Here is a 19,728-nt window from a genome sequence, read left to right on the forward strand (position 1 = left end):
GCAAATTTTTCCAGTGGAGGATACCACTTTTTCTGAAGAGGCATAGTAAATTTTATGCATCAGCTTCACTGACTGATTTAACAAATATTTATTGAGATTGTACTCTGCAACAAATACAATGGTGAGTAAGGAGGACATGGTCCCAGCTTCCTAGTATGTTAAATCTAGTTTGAAGGAAAGACTGAGGAGGGCACTTGACGGGATGAGCACTGGGTGTTATACTCTATGTTGGAAAATTGAACTTCAATAAAAAATACATGTATAAAAAATAAAATAAAATGTGAGACGATTATTTACTAACATACATGTGATATATACATATACTAATATATATGATATACACATATATAGTATTATATATATGTAATGGGAGATTATGTCTAGGTTTTTTTCTTCTGCATCCAGGAAAACCTGAAATCTCATAATAGTCTCCCACTCCTCATTTAAGCATGCTCAGTGCATTAAAAAAAAACAAAAAACAAAAACAAAACAAAACAAACAAACAAAAAAAACCCACAACTGAATACCAACATTCCTCTGCCCTAAACCCATTTTAATTTTGGATCATAGGAAAGGTAAGGAATTAGGAGAATATGAATCTGGATTTTCCCAGATTACTTAGGTTCTCAGAAGGTAACAGTTGACTTTATAACAGAAAATTTCACTAAGAGATAAGAATTAGATATCAATGGGAATACATTTTTGTTATTCGATAAGTTTGATAAGCATACTTGGAAAAAAATAATCAGTACCAGGGAACCTGGGTGGCTCAGTGGATTAAGAGTCTGTCTTCAGCTAAGGTTGTGATCCCAGGGTCCTGGGATCAAGTCCCGTGTCAGGCCCCCTGCTCAGTGGCGAGTCTGCTTCTCTCTCTCTGCCTCTGCCTCCATCCTCTGCCTCCAGCTCATGCTCTCTCTCTCTCAAATAAATAAATAAAATCTTAAAAAAGAAATTAATCAGTGCATACGGTTATTATTATTAGCATCCCCAAAGAAGAATCTCATGCTGTGTTTGTGCAATAATTTGTCTAAGTTATTTTGTTGTTGGTATAAATCTTTTTCTTACAAAAGTGTCATATCTTGTTAAGAAGGGTTAAAAGAATTTTTTTAAGCATCTTTTTTAAGCATCACAATTGTCACATTCTAGCATGATGACTAACTTCACTTTGGAAAATTTCTGGAGTATTGTACACTCCAGTTTATTTTTCATAATAATATTCAACTATATGCACTATTACAGTCTGTATTTTTACCCGTGTTGCTACAAGGCCTTCATCACTATATTTTCAAATAATTATGTGATACTAGAATTCTATTAATGTCTAATGTTAATATTAAAAATTATGACCTATTAAATTCCACTTTAATTTACCTCAACATTTCCTATTATAAATAACACGTCCATACTTTTATATGCTTTATGAGGAAACCTTTCCCAAGAATTGGATTTGGAAAAGGTCCCAAGACCTTTCCAAGAATTGGTCTCGTAAAATATGTTTTAATATATGCTTGCATACACCATTAGTTTATTGCATCTTGGTTGCAAACCTACTCTGTTGCCTACTCTGTGACAGTGGAGCTGGAGCCTGTAAACATTTCCCTTTGACTACCTGGCATGTTGTGAGTGCCACAGTCTTGCAGTGCATTTCCTTTCCCCTTAGAGAATAGGAAATTCCAGGCACATGCCTAATCACGCCCATTCCCTATCTTTTTTATTTTTTAATTTTTTTTTTTAATTTATGATAGTCACAGAGAGAGAGAGAGAGAGAGGCAGAGACACAGGCAGAGGGAGAAGCAGGCTCCATGCACCAGGAGCCCGATGTGGGATTCGATCCCAGGTCTCCAGGATTGCGCCCTGGGCCAAAGGCAGGCGCCAAACCGCTGCGCCACCCAGGGATCCCCCCTATCTTTCTAATCTTTTGAAAAACTCAGACTTCTCTTGTATCAATTCTCCATTGATGCTGACAAATGTCTCCAAAATTTAGCAGTTTAAAACAACAATAAACATTTATGATTTCACAGTTTCTGTGGTTCAGAAATTCAGGAAAGGTTGCAGTCAAGATATCGGCCGGGTGACAAACATGGCCTGCAATTTGCCAACCCTTCGTTTTGTGAAATGTCGGTTAACAAGTAAACAGGTTACATAGAAGAAACAGCTATTTGTATTGCAGAAATTTCTCTTCTATTTTCTATAAGAAAGACTATATTATATAAAGAACAAGAGTTTAAACAACCTTCTAAATAGTCTTCATTACAAGAGGCACTTTTCTTATGCAATAAAATTAGTCAGTATTTGCTTTATTTCGGTTTTAGATACATGAACCACACTCTCTCTCTTTTTTTTTTTCATACTCTCATTCAAAAGAGCAGATTGTATACTTTCTGTGATTAAGTTATATAAATAGGAAAGCAATTAGAAGTGATTCCTTGCCAATTTGTGAAATGTAACTATTTTTTCCTTTCTTTCTTTTAATTTCAGGTATTCAGTACTTCTCGGATGCTGACCTGTCACCATATACTTCATATTCCTATTACATCGAGACTGCCAGTGTGCATGGTTCAACAAGGAGTGCAGCTGTCACTTACAAGACGAAACCAGGGGTCCCAGAAGGAAACCTGAACTTGAGTTATATCATTCCTATTAGCTCAGACTCTGTGACACTTGCTTGGAATTCACCTTCAAATCGTTCTGGTCCTATAGAAAAATATATTTTGTCCTGTGTTCCTTTTGATGGTGGCCAGCCATGTGTTCCTTATGAAGGTCATGAGACTTCTGCTACCATCCGGAATCTGGCTCCATTCACCAAGTACCATTTTTCTGTACAGGCATGTACGAGTGGGGGCTGTTTACAAAGCTCACCCCTTACAGTGATGACAGCCCAGGCACCTCCCCGAAGGCTGGGTCCACCTGAGGTGCGGATGATCAGTTCCACAGAACTTCGTGTAGAATGGTCTCCCCCACTGGAGCCAAATGGTAGGAATTCCAGGCTTAGAGTTCCCTTTCTGAGGCCAAATATGTATGAGAATCTAGGCATTTGGAATTGTGCAGTAAGCATCTGGCAATTGCATTCGTCTCTGTAACTATAGGATATAATAATTGAGAATCTCTAAAGATATCAGATACTATTTGTACTGGTTAGTAAAACAAGTGTATGTCTTTAATCTAATAACAAATTCCATTCATTTAAATTGCCCCTTAAAAGGCTAATATTATCTTTGCTCTTAATGACATCTGTCACAACACAAACGATGTTTCTAATTTGAAACTCACTTATAAAATGCATTATATTTGACGGTGTCACAAGTTAGGGCACCCATAAGGAGTAAATTTTCTCTTTTAAGCAAGAAAAGGGTATAAAATAATACAAAAAAATATGTATATAGGCTAGCTGGCTCCATTAAGTTAATTTTTTGTCTTCATACAATTGAACCCTTGGTTATATAGGCCAGACAGAAATTCATATATTTTTAGTAATTAATATCATGTACGTACGATGGCAAAACCTTTTTATCAGACTTTTAAGTTACTTGAGAAAACTAGGTAGAAATCAAGTTTAATGCTCCAATATTTATGTAAACAGGGCTTGTGTTAAGTAGATAATAAAATTAAAATCTGCAAATTTGAAAGTATATAAATTAGAGGTGCAATAATCAAATCCTCCTCCCAAAAGCAATTCTCGGTAGAAATTATGATCATTCATTCTGAAAGGGATTGAATTTACCTGGAATAGGTTATAGCTATTTTTCATTTATGGTTTGTTTTTCCCATGAATATGCTTGTCCACAGTATTTCATACACTCATCTGTCTGTCAATTTGTTGTCTTTTATCAAAGTCTCATCATCTAGATTACTAAGAAATGGACAGGTAATCTAGTCAGAAAAATAATGCAAAACTGTCACCTTTACCTAGCCTAACCCCAACCCACCCCCAAAATTGTCTGTCTGATGGGTCATCTTGGGTCCTGTTTTACTTTTCTAGGAATAATTATAAGATATGAACTCTACATGAAAAGATTGAGATCTGATGGAGAAACCACCTCAGCAGAAAGTCGAGTCTTTCAGAGCAGTGGCTGGCTCAGTCCTCACCCATTTGTAGAATCAGCCAATGAAAATGCATTGAAACCTCCTCAAACAGCCACAACCATCACTGCCTTGGAGCCATACACTGAGTATGCGTTTCAAGTCTTAGCTGTGAACATGGCTGGCAGCGTGCCTTCTACCTGGACTTCGGAAAGAACAGGAGAATCAGGTGAAGAGAAATGCTTTGAACTCTACTTTTAAGACTCCCAAGTGGAATTACTGTCCCAAATGAAAGTCAACAGCACTGAAGTGTGTTTTGAAAAGCAAGAATTATACATTTATACAGGCCAAGGAAAAATTTAATATATTGGTTGGTTACGTAAATATCTCAAGGTCATAAAGCACTTGCAGTAAGTTTTAGGGGGGGGGAATAAATGCCTGAGCTATTACTTCAAGGGGGAAAAATAACTTAACTGTAGTTCTAGTCTTTGGGGAACGTTTGCCAAAAATAGCAATTGGTTTCCATTCCTGAAGTGGGTTGGCCGTATGTACTATCTTGCTCCAAATTCAGCACAGTTTATGTTCAATGAAAGAGATAACTGTACCAATTTCACAAATCTTAGTTTGTTTTTATTTCTCTCTCCAAAGCAAATAGTGTAGGTACTAGATTGTACCTAATGATAGAATCCTGGATATTAAAATCTGTAATTCACAAGTGTGCTTATAAGCAGTTGGCAATATGGTAAGGAAGGAGAGTAAAAAATTTTAATTTTCTTAAGATATCTTCATTACAGCAAATGAGATATTTTTAACCCTCTCCCTCACTCTTTACATTGAAAACCCTTCAAATATCATGAGCCTTTCACCAAAAAAAGACGCTTTTGTTATGCTTTGAATCTACAGATATTCAAAGAAACCCATGTCCTGATTTAAATTGGATCTGTTAGGACTGTGGGAGGATAAGGGTAGCTTTAGGTTGATGTCCAAGGGAATCATTTCATGAATAAAATGTGCATTGTGCTTGAGCATCTCTTAATGACTGCCAGCCATCTTGGACAAATAATAGTGCCATGATAGCACAAGTGATGAGCCATGGCATTCTGGAAGGGGAGAATCAAGGTCAGAAATGAAAAGTAATGGGTGAAACTGCAATACTGGACCCTCATAATCTTATGGGTCACTGGCTACTGAACGTGCGATGAGGTCCTTTGATAATACACCTTTGGTTAGCACATTTAAAATCCGTATTAAGATCTCAAGGATGGCAGGGGGAGAATGTATGTACGTATGTACTCTGAGCATTTCAGTCAAGATTTATTGAAAACTTTAAACATTTCTTTGGGGTTATTTAGAACATTTTAGATTTACCTCTTTCTCCAGGCTGTATCAGTGTGGCTCGGTGAAATCTACATCTCTACAGCAGAAACCCAACATGTCACTATGCATTGTTCTGGACTTTGTGGACTAAGACAGATTCAGTTTTGATGACTTCTCCTTTCAAATGCTTCATGAGACTTACAGTTTCCCCCCCAAAAGGGAGGAAACTTATCTTACTTATCTTGATGTACATAAGCAAAGTCCTATATGATTTTTCTCTTGTAAATGGAAAAATATCTTTGCTGGTGGTATAAGGATAGGGAACATCCTTGCAGAAAACATGAAAAAAAAAGGGGGGGAGGGATAGCTTTTATAAATACCAGTATATCTTTTGATGTTTGGAGATCAGAGTATTATGTGAGGAATGGGGTTATGTCAGAAATTAGAGCACGTGTATGAATTCTGTCTGGAGACCTGTAGATAACAGCACTCTGTTCCTGTTATTGTCCTCAATAGTGCCGGCATTCATGACCCCCCCTTCCGTCTCCCCACTCTCACCACACTCCCTCAATGTGTCCTGGGAGGAGCCCGCGGAGAATGTAACAAGAGGAGAAGTTGTGGGGTATAAAATCAATATGGTTTCTGAACAGTCACCTCACCAAGCTATTCCGACAGCGGTGTCACAGGTATTACTATTTTAGAATTGAATTGTCTTCCGTTTGACATTTTCTGAGTTTGCAGAATTCTGTGACCAAATTCTCCTTTATATATTCCTTACGTGGCATGTTTGTTTCTTAACATGACATCATCTGTACAAGGTCCTGTGTGTCTATATCACTTATTTTTTCTAATATAAGCATGTCATAAAACAAAGTAGATATAATTTTGTTTAACAAAATCTGCTTTTTTGCCCTTAACATATATCCTAAAGTATCTTGTAAAGAGCCAGCTTTCAGTAGCTGAGTATTGTCTGTTATCTGGGCATATAATAATGTTTTCAACCAAACCCACAATCAGTTGATATTGGTATTGTATTGATTCTTTTGGAACTATAAATAACACTGACAAGAATGTCTTATATGTCCATTTTGCATATTTCTGCTTCCTAAGAGAATTCTGAGGAATGGATTTATCACAACTTATAGCAAAGGTTATTAATATGTTTAAGGTTTGGGATATACAGTGACATACTTCCTTCCAGTAATTCATACTCTTGCCAGCAGTAATGAGAATAGTAATCACAGCTAACTTATGAAGGCTTTATTATGTACATGGACTAAACCATGTGATATGTGTATAGTAATCCTGGAGGAGGAGAGGCTCTTGTTTCCCTCCAGTTTATGGCGTGGTCAATGTACTCCGTTGGCCTATTTTATCAGCATGAGGGTGGCCGAGGACAGAGGCGGCTGATGTTAACTGGACAAGTCATTCTGTGTACGTGGCCTTTGGCACCTCTTTTGAGGAAGACGCTCTTTGGTGGGCATTAGCATGATATAAAGAGATCTTCACATGTAACAATATCTTCCATGGGACTGCCTACATTCTTCTCTCCCAGATTTCCTGGTTCGTGATCTTCTAGTCTTTTTTTTTTTTTTTTTTTTTTCATGCTGATGACCAATACTTTAAGTCACTGCCATGTAGTTCAGATGTGTTCTACCTCTGGAGTGTTCCCTTTCCACACAAAATGGATGGCCAGGTGTGCTGCCTGAAGTTCTGCTTATTGAGCAGATTTCTTCTTGCTGCTGGTTTTTAGGGTCATCCTTGAGTGGGGCTGTAGAGCAGCCATCACCCATTTTTGACTTGCAACCACATGCCAAGACAACCCATCTGTGAACCAAACCACATTTTTCTACTCTCTCAGCTCTTGAGGAACCTCCAAGAAGTCACATGTATCATGTGAGATTGAGCAACCAGTGTACAAATGATACATGGGGGTCCAGACAGCCTGCTTGCACAGGATATTATCTTGGCTCTGCTTGTGCCTGTTACCAGATAGCCCCTTCCATTTTATGAGGAATTTCTGTTGGGCCTACTTGGCCTTAAGACATGGCATGTCTGACAGAGCTCAGCTCATGAGGGGTAGCTCTGGCTGCATGGCCATTCGATGCTTTGTGTTTACCAAGGCTCACTGGTATGCCAGGAGCTGTTCTAGTGAATGGTATTTTATTTCCATTGTGTAATATGCCTTTGATCCAGATCCTGTAAGTCTACCTTGTGATTCTTTCATTGAGAGCTTGCCATAAATGTCTCATTACATCTTTTCCCATTATAGGCAGCTCTAAAACCACAGGATCTGATAGGCTTCATGCCCCGAGTTGCTTGACTGATTGCAATGCAGCCTTGACCCGCTGAAGAATCCTTTCTAGCCCTAGGACCCACTCAGAGCTAGCAACACTCCATATTACTCAGTAACTTAGTCAGAATAGTGTTCCCGGATACGCAGTGTGCTCTCTTCAGAACCTAAGAAGGCCTGCCAGACATTCTATTTCCTGCCTCCTAGTAGTAAGTGCAAGATGCAATAATTTGACCTTTACTTTGGAAGGGATGTCCTAGCATATCTCAGGCTATTGGACTCCTAAAAATTTTGCTGATGTGGAAGCCTCCTTATTTTTTAAAAACTTGATCTCTTTCTTTGGAGCATATAATATTTACGAAGACTTCTCCGCACCTGCCATGTCTTGCTTATCTGAGTCATTTAATAGGATGTTATGAATATGGAGAACGAACACTGCCAAAGAGGTTTTCAGTTTGCCTTGAATCGGTGACCTTCAGGCCTTCTTTGTCTTTCTTCAGTGCATTCATTGCACCCAGCAAGAGCTACCTGATTCCACAGTCCTTATAATTACTACTTTCCGCAAAATAGTCCATATGGTTTCCAGTTCCACCAAACCAGTGAACTTCCTTTCACTGGTAAGTCCAGTTCCCCACCAATGAGAATCACACACTAGTACGTGCTAGGGACCATCAATACCCCACCCACTCCCTGTGACGAGGTTCTCTTTGATTGGTGATCCAGCTCCGAAATGTCATTTTAAAGTCTCCTTCCTAGGGTACTCCTAGGTATCTTAGGTCAGGTTCTCCAGGAAACAGATGCTGTGGAGAGGATTGAGTAGAAGGTTTATTGGGGAGTCCTCTCAGAAACAACACACAGAAAGTAGTAAGAGATGCAAGGTTGAGCAGAATAAGAAGCTGAATTGTGATGCACTAATGAAAGGGTTTAATTTGATCCTGTGCATAGTTCTGGAGCTGAAATGACCCCATAAGGTTGTCCTAAAGAAGTCAAGGAGTCAGACCTTTGTACCCCATTGTATTAGTTTCCTGGGACCACAGTAGCAAATCAGCCACAAACTAAGTGACGTAAAACAATAGAAGCTGATTGGTTTTAATGGAGGCTAGAATCTGAAATCAAAGTGTTGACGGACTACTTTCCCTCCAAAGGCTCTCCAGGAGAATCCTTCCTTGCCTCTTCTGCTTATGGTAGATCCTGGGCGTTCCTTGGTCTGTAGCAGCAGAACTCCAATCTCTGCCTGTCTTCACATGGCCTTTTTCTCTATGTTGCTGTCTCTTCTGTATCTGCGTATCCTCCTCCTTTCTTCTATAAATATATCCCTTGTATTAAGACCCACCCTAAATTCATGATGACTTAATTAATTATAACTGCAAAGAACCTCTTTCCAAATAAGATCGCTTTCTGAGGTACTAGGTGAACAAGAATTTGGGGGAGACCCTCTTCAACCCATTGCCAATAGATCTGTCAATATTTTTTAGTTTTTCCAGTAGACGGAGCATGTTTACAACACAAAGGTAGAAGAAGAGCCAATAAATAATTTATGATTCCTTGTTATACTTTTCCATTGGTCTGGAAATAAGTGCTGACTAATTTGCAACTGTCTCAGGTGATAAACACAGAAGTAGCCTTACATATATCTTTTAACGTAAACGATTTAGTCGACCAATCCAGTATATCATAGGATTTCAGGTAAATTTACAGCTGGACCTACTTCATTTGGTCCTTAGTGTTATACAACATTCATCATTGATGTTTTGTTATTGTTTTTGCTATTCTTTTGCTTTGTAAACTATTCTTTCTTCATAAAATGTAGCTTCAAAGCAACTATCATTTGCACTGTGGTATTCTTTTCTAAGAAACAAAACTGAGAAGAAAACATAGTTCATAAAGATATAGCCTTAGAAGTCTGTTTGTTCATATCCCACTTTTGCCAGTTGTTAGCTTTCCATACATCTCTGTGCTTCAAGTTTTACTCATCTGTAAAATAGGAAAACAATTTCTGCTTATCTATATGTTTTTTTGTAGAGTTTAAAGAGCTTGAGGAGTATGAGGTACTATTAGCGATTATTAATGGGATAGGACTACATTGCACTTTTAAAAAGATCATTTTATCATTCAGTGAAGCAGGAAAATATTTCTTTTTTATTAGTGACAAAATTATGTATATGCATCTTTTTTTGTTTAAAGTCCTTTCTTCTGTGGCCAAATTGAAATAAAGATATAGATATATCATTTTATTCTCTTATGCTTTCTGTCCCCTACAAATATCTACTTCATCATATATTCAAGAAAGTGAAATCAAGAGTGGCAAAGTAAAAAATCTTCACCTTCTCGATAATGAAATTTGTATCCATGTTGACCTGAGTGTGTCTTGTTATAAGCTTAGTAAGAAAATAGCCAAAATTTCTAGGGAAGGCCTACCATAAAATAACTGTTACAGACAGTTGCTCTTTGACTAAGAGTAGTGGCAAGGAAATATCTAGAAGTGGTGATATTATCAGTGTAGGATTTCAAGCTTCTACAGAATTCTCTCCACGTCCTTAAAGATTCATCCCAAAGAAAATTTCCAATTAAATTGATCCTTGAAATCTTGTAAAATGACTATATATGATAAAGACAAAGTTTATCTGAGTGATTACTTTATGTGCCCCAAGCTTTAAGGTAAATATCTTTTTAAAATAATGTAATTTATAACAACTATATGTGGAGAAGTAAAGGCCCATCAAAATTAGTATTAATCTACATTTTCTATTTCTCATTATATTTCACTTTGTGTTCGTGTTCCACAGAATAGTTTGTTCAAAAAATGAGTCAACATCCTAAATGAAATAGGAAATACTTCATTTTTAGGGATCCCTGGGTGGCGCAGCGGTTTGGCGCCTGCCTTTGGCCCGGGGCGCGATCCTGGAGACCCGGGATCGAATCCCACGTCGGGCTCCCTGCATGGAGCCTGCTTCTCCCTCTGCCTGTGTCTCTGCCTCTCTCTCTCTCTGTGTGACTATCATGAATAAATAAATAAAATCTTTAAAAATAAAAAAAAAAAAGGAAATACTTCATTTTTAAATTATTTTTTTTTAAAGTGAGTAGAGTTGATGCAATATTACCTTAGTTTCAGGTGTACAGCATAGTGATTCAACTTCTCTATATGTTATGCTCTGCTCACCGTAAGTGTAGCTCCCATCTGTCACCACACAATGCTGTTACAATATCATTGACTAGTTTCCCTATGCTGTGCCCTTTATTCTCATGACTTATTCACTCCTTAATTGGAAGCTTGTCTCTCCCACTTCTCTTTACCCGTCTCGCTCATCCTCCCCACTTTGCCTATCCCCCCACACCTTCCCTCTGGCAACCATCAGTACTCTCTATTTGCATATCTGATTTTATTTTTTGTTTTTTAATTTTTTTTTAGATTCTACATATAAGTGAAATCATATGGCATTTATCTTTCTCAGTATGACTTATTTTACTTAGCGTAATGTCCTCTAGATACATCCATGTTGTCATAAATAGCATGATCACATCCCGTTTTATGGCTGCATAATATTCTGCTGCTTATTTTTGCCACATTTTCCTAAAATCAGAACACTTTTTTATGCTTTATCCTGAAAACAATTTTACTTTCTAAAAGTCTGCATTAATCCTATCAGAGTTGTTCTAAATGGGATAAATTTTATAACAATATTCAGTAAATTTTACTCATTTCAAAATTTTACTTTTCTTGGGAAATTTTAAATCACAGAGCACAGAGGAGAAAATTTTATATCCTCAATCTCCTTCAATAACAATTTTAGAATTAGAAACATAAAGCACTTATAATTTGGTGTTTGACATTTTTCTGATTTCTAAGTGTAATTGCAAGGAAATGATACCAAATTTTAAAATTATTCCTGCATTTTTAGAATTTTTGACATCACCTTTATTTCTGAAAACAATGTTATATAAACGATACAGTGTATAGTCTGTTCACGCTGCTTCCTGAAACTACTCATTTAGGTCATGAAATTTTAAAATCAATACCCAGGCAAATATTCCAAATGAATTTTATCATACTGCTGTAGTGAAAATATCTCGAAAACTACCCCCAAATGTTCCTAACCTTTATAGTTACCTGTGTTTATATTTATGGAGGATTATTTGATATGAATGTATGGCAACATCCCTTAGAAAGAAAGTTTTATACTAATGCTTGGTGTCATACTCTTTGTTTTAACGACTTTTTTTCTGAATATAATTTCCAGTGTTTTTTGTATCTATAAGTAAACTTATATGATTGCTTTTGATCATTTCTAGTTATCATGATGCGACCAATTCTCAGTGATAGTTGTTTAATTATTTGTTTATGGACTATGGCATTCCTCTCAGTCTCCTTTGCTCAAATCTGCTATTTTCACTTGGAATTGTATGATAAAGACAGTATTTCAAAAAATGTAACTGTTTGATCTAATCTGCATATGCTTATTTGTATAAGAAAGAAAGATAATTGAGAATTGGCCTCATGTGGATGCTCAGTAATGTGTTTCCTTGTGTTCCTTTTTCTCTTGTGGTTCCTTTTTTCAAGAAAATGATGGAATTGATTTAACATAGTGACATTTTTTCTGTACTAGCTCCATCAAATAACATGTGGGCATTGCTGCACAGGATTAGTTTTGGCCAAGCCCCATGGTTTTATTTGGACTTTTTCATGATAACAATGACAATGTCACCATCCTTTATCTCTACCATTGGTGACAATAACCATACTACCACGCTGCTTTATGAGGCAATAACTTGGTTTCCTCATTTATCCACTCAGGAACTGGATTATTACCTCATAAAACAGTGTGATTGTACAATTATCAATTAAATCCTAGCTTGTTGAGACTCTTCAAAAAAAAAATCCCTCTTCTAATAGTGGTTGGCAATAATTCCTCTGTCTGAATTCATACAGGATTCATGGATTCTTGACTGCCAAGGTTATATTTCTCACACTGTTTATCTGTTATCTGATTTTTTTTCTTTGCCTTGAAGGTGTTGTACACTGCTACATCCCAAGAACTGTCTTATATTGTAAAAGAACTGAAACCTTATAGGATATACAACTTTACTATTTCTCTCTGCAATTCAATTGGTTGTGTAACCAGCGCATCAGGAGCAGGACGGACATTAGCAGCAGGTAAGCAAGTCTTAATGGACATGAAAAATATATTGTGTCTTTCTAAACAAACACCTATTAAGCTCAATACCTTCTCTAGTTTGGACTTAATACTTATCTTTTCTGATTTCTCCTGCTCCCCGATCAGTAACTCTGATTGCTACCTATATTGACATTTTTAAGCAAACAAAAAGTAAGCAAATGAGCTGAAGTTTGAGAGGTCCATGGGAGCCCTGAGTTGCATCTGTGCCATAATAAGCAATATAATTAGATACAGAGTGACTCCAGGGCTCAGCAACCATCTAAGGTCCTAGTGGCATTCTGACAGTTGTTAGAAGTGTTCAGGAGGCTTCTTATGAGGGTTCAGGATGCTTCTTCCTGACCCTTTCTGTGGGCTTTGGATCTACCCACACCAGCCCTCAGGGGCTAAAGGCAGACATCTAGGAATTACTGGGTTGCCCTGATGTTATATTTTGCCTTTATTGGATAGATGGTAGTATATTTATTAATTAATTTTGTTATTAATAAGAAGCTCTTAAGTTTGTGAAATTCAAACAAAAGACTCGTTATCAAGTATGACCTTAGTAGGAAGTGGTTTGTATAGATTTTTGCTTGCTTTACTTAGAATAAGCTAGATTCATATGACCTTCATTACAGGTATCACTAACACCTACATAACTCAATTCCTCTGCAGTTAGTAGTATATTTTCAAATCAGTTTTTCTGTCTGCAATCAAACAAGGCTTGGTGCTTCTTAAGGAAATGCCCAGATGTGAGAAGGTTAAAAGACTCCGAGATGAATGACAGATATTATGCAAACATATTTAGCTATAAAAATTTTCCCTAGGCTGTTTTCCTGGCTGTATTCAGGTCTGATTCTATTGTATTGTTTAACCAATGTTACCAGAGTAACTCTGGTTCCTCAGAAACCAAACACCCCCGAACCAATTATGCCAAAGTCCTCTAGTTGCTTTGGGTTCTTGAAAAACTTGTTTGGCTCAAGTTATTTCATTCAAGTAATTTTGTTTCTTCAACTTTTCCATCAATGAGATTGACTCCCCAATTCTAAGGAAGCGTGTTTTCCTTCCTTCTTCTAAGGAAGAAGTATTACCTCTACAACCAAAATCTGTGTTTTTACATATTTATATGTATTTCATATGTATGCATACATTTGTGGCATACCTAGATTGTACAGAACTCCATTCTCCTGTAAGACTTTATTTATTTACTTTTGTATATTAGATTATTAGAGGGTTACTGACTACGGATGATAGAGGCAAGCTCCCTGTCTCCTTTTGGAAAAAATGATATAGTTTGGGACTAGAGAACAAAAAAAAAGAGAACTCTGTCTTGCAAGCTGGAGAAGAGTAAAAATAGAAACAACACAAGTTAAGAACTGGCCTGAGAGCAGAAGGATCACAAACATGTGACTGAGGGGAACTGAAATCATGACTTCCCCGGGTTGTAAAACACTTCAAAGTCGTCTGTGTGATGCCTGGGTGGCTCAGTTGGTGGAGTGTGGGACTCTTGATTTCTGCTGGGGTCATGATCTCCGGGTCTTGGGATCCAGCGCTGCCTTGGGCTCAGCAGGGAGTCTGCTTCTCCCACTCCCTCTGCACCTCCCTCTGCCGGCACATGTGCTCTCTCTGTCAAATAAATTCATAATTAGATCTTCAAAAGTCCTTTAGTGTGACTTGCTAACCAATAACAGTATATTCTATGTAATGTTCTTCCCAATTGCTTGTCCAACTCATGTTTGATCCCTTTACTGGTAGGGGAGCTACCCCTTCTCAGACAGATCCAGGTTTGGAGACCTCTTTTAAATGGTGATTTCTTACATGGATCCAGAATATGTCTCTGTGGCCTCCACTCAACAGTCTCCCTCTACTCCCTTGGGGACTCCCCAGAGTCTAATTCATCTTCCTCATGACGTCATTTCCAATAACATTTTCTATAACTAGCTTTTCCTCAGGTCTCTCTCCCACGCTGCATACCACCTCCACAAGGCATTGTGTAGCGCCTCCCACCTGCACCTCACAAGCCAATAGTTTCTACTGCTGGTACAGGCTCTCTCCTCTAGATGAGATTCTTTTTGTGGAAACAAACTAACGAAGCGGACTGAAGGGAGACGTGCCTGTCTGAAGAGACTAGATGGAGTCTGGGGGGTGGAAAGAGAAAAGCAGGACAAATGTCTATGAAACAGATCCTGCCTGGTCAATTCACCAGTGAGAAGAACTGCACTAGTAACACCCACCTTGGTTGCAGCAGCCGATTTCTGTGGCATGGAAGGGACATAGCTCTGGGACGTGGCTCCCATTTCAGCTACTGGTGAGGGTACTGGAGGCCACTTCTGTCCACTGAACAGTAGTGAGATGAAACTAAGTCCTCTCAATCCTCTCCGACACTTTATCTTTGAAAGATAGAACTTGGAAACTTCTCATGTTCTCTGAAAGCTGTGAGATGCACAAATTAATCGACTTTTGAAAATAAGAGCTTATTCGTATATTTAGTGTAAGAATGATAAGCCAGGATGCCAGGGTTTAAATTCAGACCTCTGCCATCAGCTAGCTGCATGACCTTAAGTAAACTACATTACTTCTGGGGCTTGATCTTCCCATTTAAAAATAAGGATAACCTATTTTATATAGGGTTCATGAGGATTAAGAAAGTTAAATATTTAAAGCAGTGCCCAACACAGAGTAAATCCTGAGTAAAAATTGTTATTTTTATCACGATTATTCTCACTATCAGTCACAATGCAAATTTATAAAGTTTCTAATATTATCAAAATCAAAAAGCTATTTTACAGTTTTGCTTCTGTAATACTACATAACACAAATGAAACCATGCAGAGTCCCAGCACTAAGGATTATATTACAAAAATAAACTGTAAGAGTGCTAAAGTCTAAAGTCATTATTTTTCAGTTCTGTGAGGACTGTGCCATTCAGAATTATGGTAAGCATTTCAAAATTTTGCCCAAAAACTACAGATTTCAAATTTGTTGTTTGCCGTACACAGTTAACAATGTGCCGTGATTGTACAGTTACTGTATTTTGCTGTGAATGCTCAATTCAGTAAGCATATAATAGGGCTTACCTATTTAGGGCACTGTGGGGGATTCAAAGATAATTCTATTCAGAGACACCTTAATGGTGTCTATGTTAAGATGGTGACATGCAAGGTAGGGTGAACAGGAGGTTATGGAGAAGGGACAAAAGAAAGCTATGGGAACACAGAATATGGGATAGATAGCTTTGATTTGGGAGATTAGGAAATTATCTCCAATGAAATAGCATTGGAGGTGGACTCTAAAGGATTGGTAAGGATTTGGGTAGGTATTTACGGAACACATGCCATCCTAGTCAGTATTTTAGGACTAGCATGGTTCCAGGTACTGATGAGATGAAAACTGGGGTTTATGGAGATTTCTCTGGTAGTAGAATGTAGAATAGACTAGAAAAGAGTGTTTAGAGTCTGATTGATTTTTCTAATAAGAGTCAAGGGGGGAGGAAGTCAAAGGAACAGAAGTAAAAATGGAAGGAAAGAAACGCAGGTGGATCAAGGAAGAGAAATCCGCAGGTTAAGAAGCAGGAAGAATTGAAGATGACAGTAAATATTGCAGACCAAGGTGATGCCATCAAAGATAATGAGAAAGATGAAGAAAGAACACAAGGGAGAAATAAAGCCATGGGTTTAAGTTTGATCATTTGCTAACAACATACCCAGGACAATTATAAGGAGCCCACAGCAGAAAATGCAAATCTGCAGCTTCACAATGATACAGATTTCATAATTATTGCATATAGATGCAGCTAAAACTGTGGATAACAATGAATTAGTAAAAGCAGAGAAAATACAAATTAAAAGTTCACATCTTAGTGAATGCTATTATTTTGAGAGAAAGAGAAAGGAGGAGTAAAGGGAACAGAGAAATGGTCAGAATTAGAGGGAACGGTTTCAGAAAAGGTAAGGGAAGAGAGAATTCTAGAAGGATCTAGAATCCTGTAGTATCATACGCTGTAGGGAAAGCAAGAGGAATGTGATCTACAAGGAAGGTGGCATTGGTGGCCCTCTCGGGAGCCCTCTATTTAGTGTGGTTGAAGCAGAAGCTGGAATGTAAAGGATTGAGCAGTTGCAGGAGAAGATGTAATGGTACATTTAAAATATTCTCAATGTGTACATTCAAACGTGTAAATTTAAAATTGTTTTTTGTTCCTTGCCAACATTTTCCTTCTACCCAATTTCCCTTAAAAGAAATAAATTAACTTTCGTTTCCGTGTAAAAAAATGCTTTCATTTCTGAAGGAAAAGCTATTTTAGTGTTCTCCTGGGAAAATGTTTATTTCTTAATCCCTTAATACATTTGGTCAGAACTCTGATTCTTCTCCTGCCAAGCAGAGAATAAAGTCACTTACATGACAAAAGTATGGAAAAATAATTTTTGTTTGCCGTTTGATTTATTTTCGAGGATATCATTTTCGGGGAGTGTTGAAATCAATAAGAATGAACTTAATTGTTTTTGTTGGAGTGTGCGGAAAAGCCCAGCAATTCCAGATCCAATATCTTTCTTAGCAGACTTATTTTTGGTGCAGGAGAGTTTTCGGTTACGATTTTTCCTAAGATTCAACATCCAGTTAGAACTCATAGATACTAAGCCATAGAAATAAACAATGAGAAGGTCAATCCTTTTTGAAGAGTCAACAGGTTTGCTGTAGGGAAGAAATAAAAGTTGGCTTACAGCTTATGATGCTTCCTGCCCTGAAATTGCAATCGGAGGGAATATATTACTGCCACAAAATCTAATGAATGTGTGGGGAATTAGCTCTTACGTGCAAATGTAGTTCACATGAATATCTTATGGGAGATTGAAAGAAGCCAGAGACCAGTCAAAAACTTTTTTAAAATGGTAACCAAAAGTTGGTAGGAGTGTTCAGCTTTTCCAAAGCCTGGATTCATGAAAGCATGTTTCCTCCTTAAATCTCAGTGACAGAAAAAAAAAAAAAAAAAAAAATACCTGCAACAATCTACCTGACTTTCATCAGAAAGCTTGAGGATTGCAATGTGCTTTTATGTATTTTTTTCCAGTGAGAGATATGGTTAGAATCGGTGCATTTCCTCAGGAATATTGCATTGCTGCTGCCTTAGTGTTGGGCCCACGACAAAGCTGAGAACTGGTCTGCTGGGAGGAACTGGTCACTCCCAGGAGCAGCCCTGTTTCCATCTGGAGCAAAAGCCTCCAAGTGGGGTGTTGGGTGGCTCTGGAGTTGCTTCTGGGTGTTGGAGGGTAATGAGCTGATGGCCCCGGCCCTGTTAGAGCCCTGGTTGTTTTTTTCCTTAAGATCACCCTTGCAATTTAGCAAATTTGTGTGCATCCAACACTTTGTGAATTCGGCACAGTTTAAACCTCTCGTGAGAGAAATTCCTTCTGGAGCTCTGTTCCGGGGTGAACAATGTGATATTTCCTTTGCCTGTCATAAATTGACCTCCACGCTACCAGCTTAGAAGTGCCCATTTCCCATTAAGCAAGTAATTAGCGGTGCATTAAGGTTTTTCTCTGAATCCAGAGTAAAATGTATAGGCTGTTTGCGGCTCAGTTGAAAACACACATTGTTTTGCATGCAGGTACATGAGTCTTTTCATTGTGAATAGGACCCAGAGTGATTAAACAAGCACTCTTAATATGTTAATTTATAATTTTAATTACAACAATCTTGTATATATAGTCATTAGTGAATACTAATATAAATATTTTTCTATCTTTTTATTCATAATGCATAAACCAATCATCCAGTTACTTCTCTGAGGTTGCCTGTTTTTGTTTCATAATACAATCTTTGTTCTTAGTTATGAATGCATTTTGTTCGTTCCTGTCTTGAATAATCCCTCATTAAGCTAGTCACTTTCTGCTCCATGCTAAAAAGGAAAAATTATCATGCAAATGTGGCATGCCATATTAAAAAGCACATTACCAAACACTTTTGTTGCTGTCCTTCAATTAGTTTCCCTTCTTTGAATTTAATTCCATTTGTTGTTAAACTACTGACTTGATGTATGGACTCATGAATCTGAAGCTGCTGCCAAGAAAGTGGGGGAAAAAAAAATCAAAGCCTCCTCGAAGAGCTGCAGAGGCGAGCTGAAATGAATTTGCTTCACCTCTGACAAGAACACTTGAACAGCGCTGGAATCCTCTGATGATTCAACTTGGCTAATTATCCAATTATTTATTTCAAGAATAAAGGCACTGTTTTACAATTAGAGAAGTGTAAAGCAATCTGAGAAATTTGGTAATGACAGATGACTTAAGTAACTTCTAAGATAAACAGTATCTGTGCAAACTTGTCTCACTGAGTGTTTCCAGGCAGCAAGTCGTGTGTCGCGGCGTCACTGAGATCCTCAGTACACTGAGGGTTTTGTTTGTTTGTTTTGCTCTTTCAACAACAGAAATTATTTTACAGTTTTAACCAACATGTCACATTTCCGTGGCTCTTAAGCAATGTTTAAGTTGTATTTCGCTTGATTAAAAGCTTTTGGTTCAAAGCAATACTTTTTAATTGCCTAATGATATAAGTCAGTTCTTAGGAAAGAACCGCACATTTAGGAGTTCATTTGCAATATAACTGAAAAATTCATTGCATGGCAGTAAAACAATTTACTGTTAATTACAAGGAGAAGAATTTGCTGTAGCATGCTCACAGATTGCCATGAATCATGCAGCACTCCTAGAGATTTATAACAGATGTGTAAGTGGGATGAATTAGCAGGGTTTAATAACAGAGACACAAATCATGCAGACTTCAAGGAGCTTTAATTGATATACTAGAATGTGACGGGCATGAATCACTCAGCCATTCAACAGCACTGTAACATATGGTCAGCTCAATATGCTGCATCTTAAATCGGTTGGTGAGTCGTTGGTTGTCCCATATGGTGGAAGCAATATATTTTTCATGATTAAAAAAAAAATACAT

General features: G+C 37.6%; 1 protein-coding gene across 1 annotated transcript in view; it reads left to right on the forward strand.

Moving 5' to 3' along the window:
- Positions 1–19,728, forward strand: part of USH2A (usherin) — a 691,295-nt gene that overhangs the window by 173,738 nt on the left and 497,829 nt on the right. The window contains exons 16-19 of the mRNA XM_072814508.1: positions 2,479–2,973; positions 3,980–4,249; positions 5,854–6,023; positions 12,638–12,782. Of these exons, the coding sequence (XP_072670609.1) occupies positions 2,479–2,973; positions 3,980–4,249; positions 5,854–6,023; positions 12,638–12,782 (1,080 nt within the window). The remainder of the gene's footprint in view (positions 1–2,478; positions 2,974–3,979; positions 4,250–5,853; positions 6,024–12,637; positions 12,783–19,728) is intronic.

Source organism: Canis lupus, chromosome 38, assembly GCF_048164855.1.
Source record: "Canis lupus baileyi chromosome 38, mCanLup2.hap1, whole genome shotgun sequence".
In the NCBI taxonomy this organism is placed as follows: Eukaryota; Metazoa; Chordata; class Mammalia; order Carnivora; family Canidae; genus Canis; species Canis lupus.